Source organism: Daphnia magna, linkage group LG2 (assembly GCF_020631705.1).
Source record: "Daphnia magna isolate NIES linkage group LG2, ASM2063170v1.1, whole genome shotgun sequence".
In the NCBI taxonomy this organism is placed as follows: Eukaryota; Metazoa; Arthropoda; class Branchiopoda; order Diplostraca; family Daphniidae; genus Daphnia; species Daphnia magna.
Genome location: NC_059183.1, coordinates 11271274 through 11287837, shown reverse-complemented (window position 1 = coordinate 11287837; position 16564 = coordinate 11271274). Strand labels below are relative to the sequence as shown.

The 16564-nt window shown below is 42.6% G+C and overlaps 1 protein-coding gene across 1 annotated transcript in view; it reads left to right on the top strand.

Annotated features, from left to right (window-relative positions):
• Positions 1–16564, top strand: part of LOC116918042 (protein dead ringer) — a 43109-nt gene that overhangs the window by 8075 nt on the left and 18470 nt on the right. The window contains exons 2-3 of the mRNA XM_045169890.1: positions 2211–2315; positions 5276–6211. Coding sequence (XP_045025825.1) covers positions 2211–2315; positions 5276–6211 — 1041 coding nt within the window. The remainder of the gene's footprint in view (positions 1–2210; positions 2316–5275; positions 6212–16564) is intronic.

Below are 16564 nucleotides of genomic sequence, written 5' to 3'. Positions count from 1 at the left end.
TTGAGAGAGAAGGAAAAATGAAGAAGTGAAGGATAGGTGGTGACGAAGAGAGAGAGAGAGACGCGATGGATCATTGTGCTGGTATGCGCAAACGGCCAAAATAGAAATGCGTTTTTCTCGGAAAATTAGAGTTGATGGGTAAGGAGGAACAATTGGTTGCGAGCGCTTGATTGAGCCACGGCACGTGGAAGACGTTGGACTTCATTAAAATGTCGTTAGTGTCTTGTGCCTCTAACACACACACGACTCTCTTGATGCGCATTTTGACTGATGAGATCTCCCCTTCTTTTTTTCTTTTCTTAACCGGAGAGGCAAACGTTTGTTTTCGATTATTATTGCAAAGGCGAGGAAAAGAAGACGAACCAAAAAAAAAAAAAGTAGAGGGTGATGGCCAAAAAGGTTTGTTTGTGGTGTCACGGTGCAAGTCTGATTCAATCTGCTTCCTCCACCCTGTGAAACGATGCAACACTCGTTGTGTGTGTGTGTGTGTCCGCTATTTATAAAACGGTGTGTAGGGGACGGTTTCAGACTAGGGGGGGTTTCTTTTCTCCAGCAGCTGCCACCTTCTCTCTCTCTCTCTCTCTCTCTCTCTATTCATAGCCGTTGTGTGTGTGTGCAAGAGGAACTTGGCCGACTAGAAGAAGTTGGACGAGGTGGATGATGATGGTGATGATATTCCAAGAGGGAGAAGGCAGACACAAGTTGTTCCATCTCCACCCAAAGCCTTGATAGTTCTAAATCGGGAAAATTTATTTTCTTTTTTTCAAAAAAATAAATAAAAAGATGTGCCGTAGCCGCGCGTTTCGGGTTATAGAAAAAATCGGGTCCCGACTGTCATTCGTCTTGCAGCAGCGGGACCGACCCCAATAATCATTATTCATTAAACTTCATTTCGCTCCTCCTGCTCCGGCTGCCGTCACACTTTGGCTACCCTCCAACCGACTTGCACCTGCAGAAAAGACAAATTGTTCTTTCTTGGCCTTATTCCTTTTTGTGTGTGCGTTGTTGCCCCGTTTCTTACGACGGGCCAATCATTTTGATGTCAATAATAACAAGAAGTAAAAATTTGGTTTCGTCGTTTTGGCTCCGCGTCTTGTTTGTTGTCCAACCAACTCTTTTGACACCTTATCTATCCTTTTATTTCTTTTTTTTTTTTCATTTCTGAAGAGTTTATCTCTCTATTGACTTGGTTTCGATTGTCTTTGTCTGCAATTGATGGACGCCTTGATGGCGTTTGGTGCGTGGCAAGAAGAAAAGAAAGAAAAAAAAAGTTTGATTTCCAACTAAATGGGTCCCTTGTCTTAATGGATTCGTTATATACAGAGTATTTAGATAGAAAGCGTTTGTATTCTTTAAATAAATATAGACACATCCGCCCTTTAGCGATAGATTGCGGAGGTGGAAAAAGAAAGAAGAGATAAGACATTTTGGTCGACAAAAAAGAAAAATCGACGTCGGATGGCATTCTCTCTTCCCCCCCTTTTTTTCCCATTTCGCTTCATGACGAACTCGTCAACACACAGCGCACAAGAGGAAAGGAAATGTATGGTGAAAGAATTGTGTCAACTCCACCCAAAAGTCGACACAAAGTCGCTACGTATGGCGGTTCGTTTCGCCTCCCCCCCTTCTGGTAGCCAAAGATGATGAACCTTTTTTTCTTGTTCTTCTCTTGGTGGTGTTCATCAGATTGATCCTCCGACTCGTATTTGACCACACATTTTCGATTTTTTATTTTATTTTTTTTTTTTTTTTTTTACCCACCTTTTGTCGACACACAGGAGGGTGAGGAATAAAGAGAGAAGAGTGGGGGGAGGGACACTGTGGAAGGAAAGAAGTGTGTACACTTGACAGGTTATCGCTAAAAGGTTTGTTGACACGGAACTCGACCAAACAAAGTCCATCTGACCATTGCCCCGACGCTGCCTCTATAACATTTTTTTTTTTTTTGGGAGGGGGCGGGGTAGTAAAATTCAAAAAAATAAAATAAATGTGTCGTTTTTTTTTTGCGTGTGTCTCTTCAATTTTTTTTTTTTTTGTTTAGTCTTTTTTTTTCTGTGTGTGTGTGTGTGTGTGTGTGTGTGTGTGTGTTGATTTCTGAAAGCGTCAGATTTAGTTGGTAAACGAGCGCTGCTGACGGATTTGTTTCATGAACTAGTGATGCTAATTAGTTTTTTCTTTAAAATTTTGTATCCATTCTCTGTTTTTCGCAGTCGGACGGGGAGGGCGATTCGAGTGACAACTTGGATCGTGACGATTCGAGCGACGACGGAGATTTGGACGACGGCGTTGGCAACGATCATCAGCTGAAGCGACAGGTATCGTATATTATTCTTCATTCATTAAGCATTATATTTAGCCTTGGGGGGACAAAACAAAACACAAACGAAAAAGAAAAAATGGATTGGCAAAGTCAGTCGTAAAACATAAGAGAAGCGAGTACTCTCAAGTCGCTACATGTTTATTGCTCGTGTGTATGTGTGTGTGGCTATTTGAGAAAGAGGAAATTGTTTCCTTGAAAACGAGTCGAAAGGATGCCGTGTGATTGAAGGACAAATATTTATTTATGAATAGGTGTATAAATAAATGCGAATGAAGGGAACTGGTACCGCGGGAGTCGTGGCTTTTTTAAAATTTTTTCTAAACCATCGCCCAATAATTGAAGTGGTTAAACTTCCTTTTTTCTTTCTTCTTTCTTAAGGGGAGCTAACTATCCACTAAGCTCGACAGATGAAATAAACAACCAATGGGAAAGAGATACGAAAACAACAAGTCCCAAGAAAAAAGAGTTAACACACACGAAACTCCTCCTCCTTTTTCTTTCTTTCCCGGTGTGTGTGTGTGTGTCTGTCTGTCTTGCGGTGACACGACGGGGCCGGTGCTGCGATGCGCAAGTCCCAAACTTTGCCGTGTGTCGTGGAAACAAGTCATAAAACGTTCATCGCACTCTTGTTGCTCGGCTCTGGCCATCGTCATGAACTGAGACACACGATGCCATGTTTCCAAACTATACCGTACCTTTTAGATATTCTTACTACCAATCGTTTCTCTCTTCTTTTTTTTTCTTTTTTTTCTTGCGACCGAGACAGAAATAAATATTTAAGAAAATAATAAAAAATAAAAGAGGTGGGCTGGTGGGTGGTTTGAAAAAGAAAAAAAAAAAAACGGGCGGCTGTGAAATGGTTGAGGTGGTATAGCGTTTGGGTTCTTCTCACGGTAGCTGAGCGCACCTGTAAATGGCCCTCTCATTAGACTCATTAGAGGCCGTAACGATGACAACAGATAATCATCGTACATTTCTGCCTCCTTCTCTAACCCCCTCTCTCCTTCTTCTCCTCCTCAATTTGCATGCTTCCACGACTATACAGATATGTGTGTGTGTGTGTGTGTGTTATTGTGTATATATAAGGCTATATAGATATAGACTATTTAGATGTGTGTATTTCTTTCTGGTATAGGTACACACGCGTACGTAGCGTCTATATATTTTAATGGCCCTCACATTTCTTTCTTTCAACTCTTTTATTTCATTTTTCTTTTTCCCTTCCCTCTTGTGTCTATTGCACTTCATCTACCTGGTAGTGTCTCGTCATTTTCGTTTTTTTTTTTTTTTCCCATCTCCTTTTACAAACTAATCACTTTTTTTTTTAGAAGGGGAGGGGGGGATTATCCGGTGTGGAGGAAAGAGAGAGAGAGAAAAAAAAAGGGCGGGTGCAAAGAAAAGGAATATCGAATGAAGAATTCCGTCACGAGCTTGCCATTATTGCGCTCGGTATACTTTGTCTCTGGCCCTTTTCTCTCTCTCTCTCTCTTTAATGTCTTTCCGTCTGCCTTTTTTGTTTTGTTTTTGTTTTTTACCCTTTTATCTTTTGCTTTGTAAAGAGAGTATATTTATTTATATATCTGGCTCATTCCCAGCAGCTTTACACAAGACTAGCACTACTGAGACTCTGAACGACTACGTAATTATTTCCCGAGCTCTCCCTCTCCACCAATTACCTCCCGTTTTCTTCTTCTTTTTCTTCTCCTTCTTCCTTCTCGTTTCTTCGTCTTAGTCGTCCCTTGCTCTCTCTCTCTCTCTGGAGCGCTCTCTAGTCGCAATGGAAACGGATCGTAACAATAATATATATATATACAAGTGACATCGATTGCAACCCTAAAGGTCGGACGGCCATTTCAAACAAAACCATCGAGAAAAGGTTTTCCCACCACGTCTCGGTGATAGAAACGCGTGCACCAGTTGTTTCAACCCTTTTTTTTGTTTTGCTTTTTGTGTTTTTGTTTACATGTATTTTATACGTGTGTATAGTATTTCACGTTCATCAACGACATAGATAAAACGTGATTAGTCGACTTTTCTCTTTTGTCGACCGCAAACAAAACAGAAAAAGGGGGGAAACAAAATTCTCGGCCGTTTCCTTGACGTATATCTGTGAACCTGTAATCTAGCCGAAAATAGAGCCGAAATAGACGAGCAGTGTATTAAATAAATGCACGACTTTCTTTTTCTCTCTCTCTCTCTCTCTGTGTGTGTGTGATATCCTTTGAGTAATTACTCATCCTCATTTCTTTTCTTTTTTTTTCGTTTTTTAAAACCAGAAATTAGATAAAAAACTGTAAACATTTTAACGGGGAGGGGGGGGGGGACCGTTTGTGAGGCCAAAGTGGCGCCGTTTCGATCTACCGGAAGAACTTAATATGTTTTAGTTTTTTTTTTTCGTTTGGGTTTTCTCTCGTCTTTTTTTTTTCGGTGTAGATTTATCGAATTACCACCCGGATTCCCTTTTTTCATTCTTTTTTTCTCTTTTTTCTTTTTAAGAACCTGAAATAGAGACGTAAAGTTGGCGCGGTTTAGAGATTTCTATAAAAACGCTCGTGTGTTTTTTTTTTTTTTATTGTATTCTAGTGCTCTTGTCGAACTAGTGGAGCCGGTGTGTGTGTGTGGATTTACCCCTATAACTTTGTGCGGCCGTAAAGTTTTTCTTTTCGAAACCCGAATGTTACCCGAACATAAATCTAACCCATCTCAATGTTATCTCTCCTCTGCTTATTTATTTATTATTATTATTTTTTTTTTAATGCTCGGCGTCATTTCACAGTGTTTGTAGCGTAAAATCGGACGTTTCCACTATGACGATGGAGCTCGTATTTTTTTATCCGCCTTTTTTAAAATGTTCAAAAATTCGTTTTATTACCATTATTATTGTTGTACATATAAGTCATTTATTTTTTTCCTTTCCTTTTTTTTGCAACTTGAAAAAAAAAATTATAAAAATAGGACGGTGGTGATATGGACCAAGAAATGCAGGTTCATCAGGCGCTGCTGCGTCAAGCCGAAGCGGCCGCTCACATGCAAACGCTGATGCAGTCGCAGCTCGGCCTATCCATCGGCTCCGGTTTCCCCAACTTGGCCAATTTTTCGGGCTTGCCGGGCATGGCCGGCTTGGGTGGTCTGCATCCCGATTTGCAAGCGCAACTGCAAGCTCACATTCAAGCGCTGAGCGCAGGAGGAGGTGGCGGACAGGCCGGCCAGCAAGGCACGGGCAACGGGACGAGCAACGGACACAGCAGCAACGAAAGCCAATCGCCTCCGGCCGGAATGGGTCCGCCCAAAACGTCGTCGCCGCTGTCCGGCCTGAACAACGCGTCGCAAAACAGTTTGCTGAGCTTGGCCAATTCGAGCCACCACAGCATGACGACGCCGGCGTCGTCTCCGTACAACAACAACAAGCAGCGCCATCACTCGAACGCGGCCATTAGTCCCGCCCGTCGCGGCAACGTCGGCGGTGGCGGCGGCGGCAACGGCCACGGCCAACAGCATCACCACCACAGCAAAGATTCAAAGGACGACGATCAGGACTCGCTGGATGGCTCTTCGTCGCCATCGCCTCCGGCCTCCATGTTGGCCAGCATCGCGGCGGCCGCCTCGGCCCTGCGCTCGCCATCGGGCGGACTCTTGCCGCCGTCGTCGGCCGCCTCTCATCACCCTTACCTGGCGTCGGCCTTCTCCAATGCGCTCGGCGGCCTCTCGGCCCTCACCAGCGGCCTGTCTGTCGGCGGAAGCAACGGCGGCGCTCACGGCTCTTCCGGCGGCGGCCAGCACCCGCCGCTGACACCGTCGCCTTCGTCCGACTCGCCCCAACAGACGGACGCTCCCCGAGGAGCGCCCAATTCTTCGCAGCAATCGTGGACGTTTGAAGAGCAGTTCAAACAAGTGAGTGCCTCTTTGTCATTTCTTTTTTCTTTTCTTTTTTTTTTCGTATATTTTGGTTGGGTGTGCCGCACCTGTTGGAATCAATCAAGCGGATTGGTCGATAGAACGGGGTTTATCTTTTTTATTATTTTGAAAAATTCTTTCGGCATTTCTCTTTCCTTTTTTTTTTTCTGTGTGTGTATTGCCAATGGATTACATTCGACGACGGCGACGATTCGTTTGTTTTTTGCGATATAAAAAAGACAAGTTGAGAGTGGGGTGGGTGGGAAACGTCCGACAAGGGACGGGAGGAGGAGATTGTGGCGTGAAAAGGAGAGAAGGAAAGGATAAACGAGGGGATTATTTTGATGGCAGATTCGCCAATGGTAAGACTCTAGATGGAGTAATGACCACTCTTCTTCTCCCTCGTTTTTTTTCTTTTCTTTTCAAAATGGCTGCCGCCCGTTTGATGGCCCACATTTACGAAGCCAAGGCATCGTAAAAAGCCAAAAAGCAAAAATGTTTGCCTCCATCACCACCCACCCACCTCTTTTCTCGTATTGCGTCCTTGTCTTGTTGAAGTTTATTTCGATTTATATATTGGAACAGGCAGGTCTGAAAAGAAAAGAAAAGACAAAAAAAAAAAAATGTCTTGCGCGCTTCCATCGCATCGCTTTCTCTCGTTCTCGTCTCTTCGTCACGGCTATATTTAAACTGTTCCAGTGTTCCTTTCTTGGCCAATGATATTTGATAGGCAAAAATTCGTCGTTTTTCGGGATGACTGGATTGCGCCCAATCCAGTCCCCGGACTCCGCCTTGTTATTTACGCGGCTTCGTCCTTTTTTATTTGATTTGATTTTTTTTTTTTTCGAAATTATTTTTAACTGACTGGAACATTCTTATCCAGTGATTTAGTAGGTGACTTTACTTAACACTCTTGATGCATCCGCTTGCAAGGCCACCTCTCTTGCCCCCCATAACTAAGGCGGAATTCCGGCCCATTTTTTTTTTGTTTTGTTGTTGTTGTCTTTCGCAAAACGGTCGCATTGGACTGGTTGTTTTGAATTTGCTGTTGGTTGTGTTTGTTTTGATTGCAAAGACGTTAGGGCCAAAGGGGGAAACAACCAAAAACAAAAAAAAGCGTTGAAAATGTGTAAGCTGCAAAAACATGGTTTCCATCCGTTTCTTCAATGTGTTGAATTAGCATCTGGAGTAGGAGGAGCTTTAGCGCCCCCGTTTCTTTCCTCGTTCAACCGTCCGTGTCAAAGCTGTTTGATGCCGAACCCCCCCCCCCTTCCATTTCTCTCCTTTTACAAGAAAAAGAAGAAGAAGAAGGAGATGGGGGAAAAAAAAAAGCTCCTGGTCGTGCCCACCTCTCGTTCGACCAACTTATTTCTTATTCCATATGGCCACCACATGGGCTAATGGCAAAGCCAGAACCATCTGATGAACCATACATTTTTCCCTTTTCTTTTTTAACTTTCTTCTTCTTCTTCTTTTAACTCAACGGAGACGACGACGACGACGACCCCCTCTCTTTCTTTCGCTTCTCTCGACTTCTTAACGAACCCCACCCAAATTTTTTCAGGGGGGAGAGAGAGAGAGAGAAAGAAGAAGTGACTTCATGATTTTTTACAACACCCCTCTCCTTTGACTTTGGGGTGAGACGAGAAGGTCGTGTTGACGATAGGAAGAAGAGAGGGAAAAATCGGGGGGTGAAGATATCTCTTTCTCTTTTCAATTTTACCCTCTTCATGTATGTTTTGCTCTGCCCCGTGTGTGTGTGTGTGTGTGTGTGTGTGTGTGTATTGAGTTTTTCTTATCATTTCCCCCCTCTGTTGTCTTTGAATTTCTGGCAGCGGCGGAAGAAGAAGAAGCTAGGAGGAGGCGGGGGGGAGCGAAAAAAAAAAAAAGATGGCGCATGTTGTGTTGAGATTTATGCGAGCTGCTGCTGCTGTTGCTGTTCCTCCCGACTGCCCTTTTTTTTTTTTGGCTCCCGATGTATGAAGATATTTCGTTTTTCTGGTTTGGTGCGTGGGGGAGGGGAGGAGGTCACGTGGTGAAGAGTTGGGAGTTTTGGGTGATGGGGAGGGTGTATCAGCTGAGGAGGTGGGGGAGATGGCGTCTGTCGCTCATCGTTCACCAAGGTAGTTAATAGATTAGGCGGTGCGGAAACACATACGGCCGGATTCCGTTGCCATCTGTATAGGCAGCCCCACCCTAAAAAGAAAAAAGAAAAACGTTTCGACGCTCTTCTTCTTCTTCGTCTTCTTCTTTTTCTTCTCTATCCGCACGTGTTGTCTTTGCCGTTTTTTTTTCGGGGGGAGCCTTTTTTTTCTTTCTACTTTTGACTTTGAAATTCCCTTTCAAATCTTTTAATTTGATATTTTTTATTGACTTGTTTTTTGGGGGGTTTTTTGTTCTTGTATTTGAAATGATCCATCATTGGTGATGGATGCAAAAGCGACGTCTACGACACCACGGTGTGGATAAGGGGCGGTCGTTTTCACTAGGCCAATCTGAATACAATTTGACTATCAATGACGTCGGATAGATCAATTCTCCCTTTTTTTCACCTATCAATCGACGCGCACGAGCTACAAGATAAAATACATTAAAGACCCTTTTATCCCCCCCTCCTCCCTCCCTTTCCTTGCAAGGAAAGGAAAGGAAAAAAGAAAAAAAGGGGCAGTTACGTAAGGGATGGCCTCGACACGAGCGGCTGACACGTTCCAGGTGTTTTGTTCCATTCTTCTTTTGTGTCGCTGGCCGTCGTCGTCTTCCTTTTGGCTGCTGGCCCACCCAACAAGGGACCGGCTCGTATATGTTCCGCCGCCCTTGTCCAACGTCTTATTGATAGCGAGGTGCTTCCGATTAAACCAAAAACAATCTTGACCGCGTAGAGAACATGCAAACGCGGACAGCTCAATCTTGATTTAAAAAAGAAACTAAATTCTAAACCCACCAAGTCTTGGAGTGAGTGAGAGAGAGAGAGAGAAAAGATGTGTTTATTCGGCTCTATCCTCTTTTGGCCATCTAAACATCAACAAGATGGGGCCTATGGGTTATACAATACGCGTGGTGGTGGCGGCGGCGGCCAGTCGGGGTGGGTTTTTCAACCTGTCCGAAAGAGCTACCTGATGACAGCCGACATTTATCAGCTTGGGAGGGGGGTAGCCGCCGACAACACACGATAGATTGATTCAAACGCGCTTTCTTCTTCTTCTTCTTTTGATTACAAATTCTACCTGTGTTTGTGTGTGTGTGTTATCGAATGTGTTTTTTTCTTTTGGGGAGGGGGGAGAGATGCTGACGTCTTGGGATGGCCAGCTAAACACGTGTTGTATGTGGACAGTGGGCGACAGGTGTGTATCTGCATGTTAACTGTCACGAAAAAGAAATTCAATTGAGATATTTTCTTCCCCCCTTCTTTTTTTTTTGATTTCTTTTTCTTTTTTTCATTTTATTCTTGACTGGCAGGAAGACAAGCATCGAACCTAAGCATTTATTTACTCTTCCCACACTTAACCAAACGTTGTTTTCAGTCGGGGGTAGTTTTTTCTTCTTTTTTTGTGTTGAGAGGGGGGTAAAAATCTATTTTTTTTTGTGCTCCCCCACACGCTGTCGCTAACTGGTTCCAATCTGAAAAAAAAAAACCCACCCCAACATCTTTTTATTATTTTCTACGAAACTTTGACCAACACACACACACACACCCTAGAAGAAAAAGTTCTTATAAGTCGGTGCGTGTGTGTGTGTGTGCGCGTATGTGTACTCCGCCTTTATTTGTATTTAAAAGTTCTCTATATATCTATGAAGATAAGACTCTCTCTATCGCCTGCGATGTGTGTATTTTGGCCTCTCCCTCACCCCCCCAACCACTCGCCCGTTTTCCGGATAAAATGCGTGCGAAAAAAATAAATATATATATATATATAAGTAAATAGATATTAAAATGTGTATGCGATGGGAAGGGACTTTTTTTTTTTTTGCTGCAAGTGGAAGTCTTTTTTTTTTTTTTTTAAGTAAGGGGAGGAAAAAAGAGAGGGGGGATTCGAACTTGTTTGCCACGATATCGAATTTCCTCTTTGGCTGTTTTGGCAGAACCGATTCGCCCGTTTTTTCTCTTCTTTCGTATATTTTCTACTAGCAATTAGCAAATATGCATTCGTTTTACTCCACCCTTGAATGTCGGCCTATCCATTTTGTTATTTCTCCCCCCCTCTCTCTTTTTTGTTTTGTTTTCTTCCTTGTCCCTTTATTTATTTTATTTTATTTTTTTATTTTTTCCTCTTCCAATGGTTAATGCAAAAAAAGAAAAGGGAAAGAGACGAAAGATAAGAACGTCCGCTAGTGGCGTCTTATCAATTCTACTCTTTACTTACGAATAGATCCCGTTGCGCCATTTTCTGCTGTTGTTGCACGACAGGATGATGGCCAAAGTCTTTTTTTTTTTTTTTTTTTACTAGAAAACATATCGTGAAGACGTTGTTAAAAAGAAAGAGGACAACGAAAAAGGGCCGGGGTTCGACTCGTTTTCGGGGGTTCCGTTTTTATTTTATTTTTTTCACGCGTTACTTCCCTTTTCTTCTTCTTCCTTCTATTTGAATGTTGTCGAGACACGCGTCGTGCCTTTTCCTATCCCCCCTCTCCCCTTCATCTTGCGTCGAAGGCGTGTGGTGGTGGTGTTGTTGTTGTCGAAGAAAAACTGGATGAATATTCACCAGGGGGGTTGAATGTTGTCTATTAATAGAATCACATTAGGTTTTTGAGTTGGAACAAGAGACACGCCGAGTTGATTGCAATTGGAGAGCGAGTGACTTTTTTCTTTCTTTTTCTTTTTCCGTTAGAAAACAGTTTTGAAGAAGAAGAAGAAGAAGAAAAAAGCGTCTTGTTTTTGTTTGAGGAACAAACGGGGTCCCTATCGTTTATCGTGTGGGGGTGTCATTTAAAAAGAGACAGAGAGAGAGAGAGAAAAAGATGGCAACCCAACTTTTCTTCTTGTTTCTCGGTCTGAAATGCCTATCGACTAGACGCAGCATGTCGGGAGAGTAGATGTCTGAGCTGCAAATAATCTGTGCTATTTTTAACACAACGAGTCGCGCACACACACACGCACATGCAGACGGTCATTAATAAATGGTAGATGGATGTTCTCTCCCTCAGGTCTCCTCCAACCCCCCCTATCTATTTCTCTCTTATTTCCTTTTTCCGTCATAACACATATTGAGCTGGAATTGCCACTTCCGTTTCCAGACCCTCTTGTCTTTTTTTTGGAAAATTAATAAAAAAAAAATCCTTTTCTTTTCAGTTTTTTTTTTATTGGGGGGGAGGGGAGTCAATTTCTTTTTTGCCAATCACACGCATGAGGGCAAATCATCTTTTTTTATGTGATGATTAGGGATAGTTTTCTTGTGATGATGGCCAACGAGAGTGGAACGGAAGTCGATATATTTTTTTTTTAATTATTTATTATTATTTTTGCCAGGGTGGGTGGAGGAGGAGGAGGTGGTACTGGTGGGTTTTTTTTTGGGAGGGGGGGGGTTTCGAGTTGATTGTGTGTTGTTTGAAAAATATCGACTGGCTTGGATCTCTTGCCACCACACGTCTCGTTACGATGTGCAACGGGGGCTAATACATTCCGGATGCAGCTGTTGCGACCCAATAACAAGAGTGCGAAGATGTTCTCCTCCACCACGCAGCCTCCCTCCCTTTTATTTCTTTTTTTCATTTTTCACTACGTTCCATCCGCCTCCTTCAACAACAACCCCCCACCATCTTGGCCCCCGGGAAAGAGAGAGAGAGAGAGAGGGGTTGAAAAGCAAAAACATGTAACCCCCCATCCCCACCCCACGCACATACTGCACGAAACAAGAAGAAGATGTCTTTGATGTTAAAAGGGGGGGATGTCGAGATGGGCACACGAGTTTTCTTCCAAGACGTTGGGTGCAGCCCTTGCTTCACCAAAAGCCATCGGTATAACAGCAATAGATTTTTTTTTTTAAAAAGGGGTTAGAAAAAAGAAAAGGAAAAGGAGATTGAATTCTAATTTGGTTTCACGGGGTTCCAGGCACGTACCGGACATCAACTCCGCACTGTGATTACTTTTTCTTCCTCCCATCTTTTGTTTTTATTTGGGTGAGGATTTTTCTTTTACCGTTTCTCTCCTCCCTTGTTCATTAAAAAATATGGAATTTAAATTTGAAAAAAAAAGAGCTTGGGAAAAAAAAATGGCGAATCCAATCCCTGCCGGCTGCCCTTCAAAGTCATGAAAAACAAAACAAAAAAAAATGTGTTGGCCTATTTTTTCGGCGTTTCGCTACGTTTCTTCTCTCGTTCTTAACGGGGGAGGAAACGAAGAAAAAGGTTCTCTCGATCAGTCATTAACGTTGCGAGGGGGGAGGAGAAAGAACAGAGAACTATATATATATATATATATATTCCCAATGGCATCCATCCACTCCCCCCTGTAGGAAACAGATGGCTCCGTATTCAGCACTCATCAGTCAACGATATCGAATTAACTTTGTCGAGTGACTTTCTTCTTCTTTCCATTTTTGAAACACGATCCGGTCCAGGCAAAAAAAAAAAAATATATTAAGGGGGGTGAGGCTGGAATACGGTTCCAATTTTTTTAATTTTAAACCCATTTTTGTAGTGCCTGCATGTGTGTCGTCTGTCAAGAACTGCCAATAGATTTCATTTTCTTCTTCTTATATTTTTTTGTTTACCGGTCTCGTTTTGATTGAGACGCTGCCTCGTTACGCTCCGACTTGTTAAAATATCTCAATTTATTAGACATTTTTTGGTAGAATTTTTATTAGTTTTGACGTTGGGTACGTTTTGCCTCGTTGTGTTTGTACACAAAGACCTCTCGGACGTGTGTGTGTCTACGTGTCTGTATATTGTACACAATAGAGCCAAACACACACACACACACACACACAAAAAGAAGGGAAGAAAAGAGATCAACGGGTGCTCTCTCTCTCTCTAGTAGACCTTTGCAGCCCTGTCGATAGCTATCATAAAAAAAAAGAAACACATTATACTGGAACACTTGTAAATTCCCTGCTCTTACAACAATAACAACACAAAATGCTATTCGACTTTGAGCAAACTTGGTTGTTGTTAATGTTTTTCGATTGTCGTGTTGTATTTATTCGATCTGCCCTTGACTGTGGGTCATTATGAACAGCAGACAGTGAGAAGAGGTTTCTTTTAGAATGGTGTTGACCGTAACCGCCGCCCGTTGGTCTACTCGTCACACAGCCCACGTACGAGCAGATTTTCAAACAGACACACATCGAGAAAAGTCTTTGAGACTTGTCAATTGTTTCAAACGATAATGGCCGACCTGCCACCCGATATCGAAATGCAAGTGCTGCTGGTGCGCTGCGGGGGGTAGGGGGACCAGACGTTCGCATTTTTACTTTAAAGGCCTAACTCCGTGTCACATTGCAACTTTTGCCTTTTTATTTTTATTTTGTGTGTGTGTGTGTGGGTGTTCATACGATTCGCTTCCTCCCATCTTCTTTCCCTTCTGCAGACTCTCTATATCGTTTTCCCCCTGCTCATCTGATTCCGCTAAAAAAAAAAAACTCTTGAGAAAGGGACTTTTGATTTTGACCAGAAACCTTTAAGTCTTTTTTTTTTTTGCCTACGAACTCGACACAGAGATCTGTTTAATTTTGTCCCCCCTACTTTTCATATTGCCCCCTTTTTTCTTTTTTTTTTGCCTTTCTATTCCTCATCCTGTTGCTCATTTCCACCGTCTGGTTGGAGATTTGGTCGTGGGAAACAACGGGACTTGTGTGTGTGTGTGTTGTACTCTATTGGTAGAGAGAAACAAAAAAATAGTGGGGACATGACATTCCTTCTGTTTTTATGATATGTTCGACACTCGACGGCGACCCTAAGTTAAAAAAAAAAAAAAAATCAATCCTACCAGACAGTTGTTCTCCTTCATTTCGAATGTTTGTCTGTGTGTGTATATGAGTGCGCGCCTTCCCCTAAAGGTATAATGATGCTCGTCTTCTTGTTGGACGCCATTTTCTGTTTTTAAGTATAGCAAAGGTTAAACTGCCTTTATTCGATTGATAGTTTTTTAAAAAATAAATAAATAAAGTGAGAAAAATTGGGATTTTTATGGCGTGTCGCATTGGCCGTGCGTAAACATTTCCGCGGGCTTATTGCGATTGTAACCGAGTGAAACCGGTCGCAGCAAGTCGGCAGTCAATTCATCGTTTGTTTTTTTTTTCTTTTTTTTCCAAGGCAAACTAGAATTCAACAAAATTATACATGAGGAAAGAAGGTCGAACATTTTTTTTTATATTTTTTTAAGACGAAATAAAATGTAAGAAAGAAAGAAAAAGATGGGGAGGAGGGGGGGGGGAATAAAAAAAATCTCCCTGCGCATTTTCTGCTGGGATTGTCAACGATATAGTTTTTTTATGGCGTCTGCGGAACGGATTGATTGTAAATAACCTGCTGTTGTTCAGTTCCTGCGCCATCCCTCCACTTTTTTTTTCTTCTTTTCTTTTTACGATCATCTTCCAAAGTGGCGAATTCACCATTTCTTCATTTTCTTTTGTTTGCGAGAAGAGAGCGAAGATGAAGGAGGGGGGGGACAAGTTTCACAAACGAAAAGGTGTAGATTTTCGACGGCCATCGAGTGGATGAAGCAGATTAGTAGCCGCGCTGGACCATATGGAAAGTTTCTCTTTTTTTCTTCTTTTTTTTTTTGCGTGCGCTGCGGGTTGTGCTGTTCTCGTCTCTTTTTATTTTTATTGCCCGTCTGTCAGTTGGTAGGCAGCTCTTGTGTGACTGTGGGACGCAGTTGCTTCTTGACCACTTCCTCCACTTTCGTACCCCACCTCTGCCTCCCGTTTCTTTTTTTTTTTCTTTTCTTTAATGCGTTTCAAATAAAACGTCGACGATATTCGATACCCCCCCTTTTTTTTTGCAGAAGAAAGTCATCCTTGTCTTAACAGAGAGGGGATTGATGGGGTTGGGGTGGGGGTGAAAGAAATCAAATGAAGAAGGAACCGTCCGGGGTGATGTCTGAAGCGATTTCAACGCCAGCACTCGACTCTAACACCAGCTGCTGCTTGTTGATGGAAGCGAAGAAAAAAAAACAAAGATGATGGCAGGGAGATAAAAGAAGAAACACATTCGTGTCTTTTCGTTCTTTCCTAATTTTGTTTTTCTCTTTGGTTTTTTTTTTTTAAAGCTCTTTTCTGTCTGCTTCGTTTGATTGGGCAATCTCGATGAAATGCATAGCCTCGAGTTTTGTTTGTCCCGTTTAGAAAACAAAAAAACTAAACAAAAAAACAAATGTAGCGCGTGCTGTTGTCGATGGCGCAAAATGAGTCGAAAGTGTTCGATGCTCTCTCCATCTGGTAATCGACTTTCTGGATAGGGGGGACCCCTTTTCTCTTTTTCTTTTTCTTTTCTCAGAAGATGAGGAACAACAACTACAAAAAAAAAACAAAATGTGATCCAGAGAAATGCGAGGTGATGGGCCCGCCACGAACTTGGCGATAGTCCGGCTGTTGCGTGACTATCGGTCGTATCGTGCGCGCTTTAAAAAAAAAACTTGCGCGCGCGCGCTTATTTATTATTTTTAAATTTCTTTTTCCTTAAAAAAAAAAAAAAAGGCGTCGCGTTCAATATTATTACACTGCGGGACGTCGACGGAATTTATACGATCAAATTATCAGTGAAGAGGGGGGGGGGGCAAGGACAAAAGGGGCGGATTGATGGAACGGCCATCGGGGCGCTGGCAAACACTGTTTATTCGGTGGTGCACGATGGGCGGGAAGTTTGAAACGAGGAGGGACGGGCCGGATGACAGCCAAATCCGTTTGCTGGCTCACTCCACTACTTGTATACTTAACTCTTTTTTGTTTCTGTTTTTTTTTGTTCTCCGGATGTCTGACGTATTCTCATTTGAGAGGAGAAAAAGAAAAAGAAAAAAAAGAGAGAGAGACTCCCGGAAATAATCTCATTCCCTCCCATCTGATTGTCCGCCTCCTGCAAAACATTTTACCTCACACTCCGCCTCTCGTTATCTATCAGCGTTTACCTTCTCGCACGGATTGACTCTTTTTTTGTTTTGTTTTTTGTTTTCATGCTTTGCTCCTTACCGTCCATCGTGTCTGCAACGCGTTTGTGTTGTTTGGCAATCACGTAACGAGCCTTGTTTACTTATTGAACGTCACCTCCTCCGCCTTCTTTAAAAAATAAAAAAAAAAAAAGGAAAACGTTTGATTGTCTCGAGATTGGAGGAGATTTGAAGAAATGTTGGGACGTTAATTCATTGCAACAAAAAGCTCCCCTCCGCCTCCCCTGAAAAAAACAAACTCAGTTTTGCTA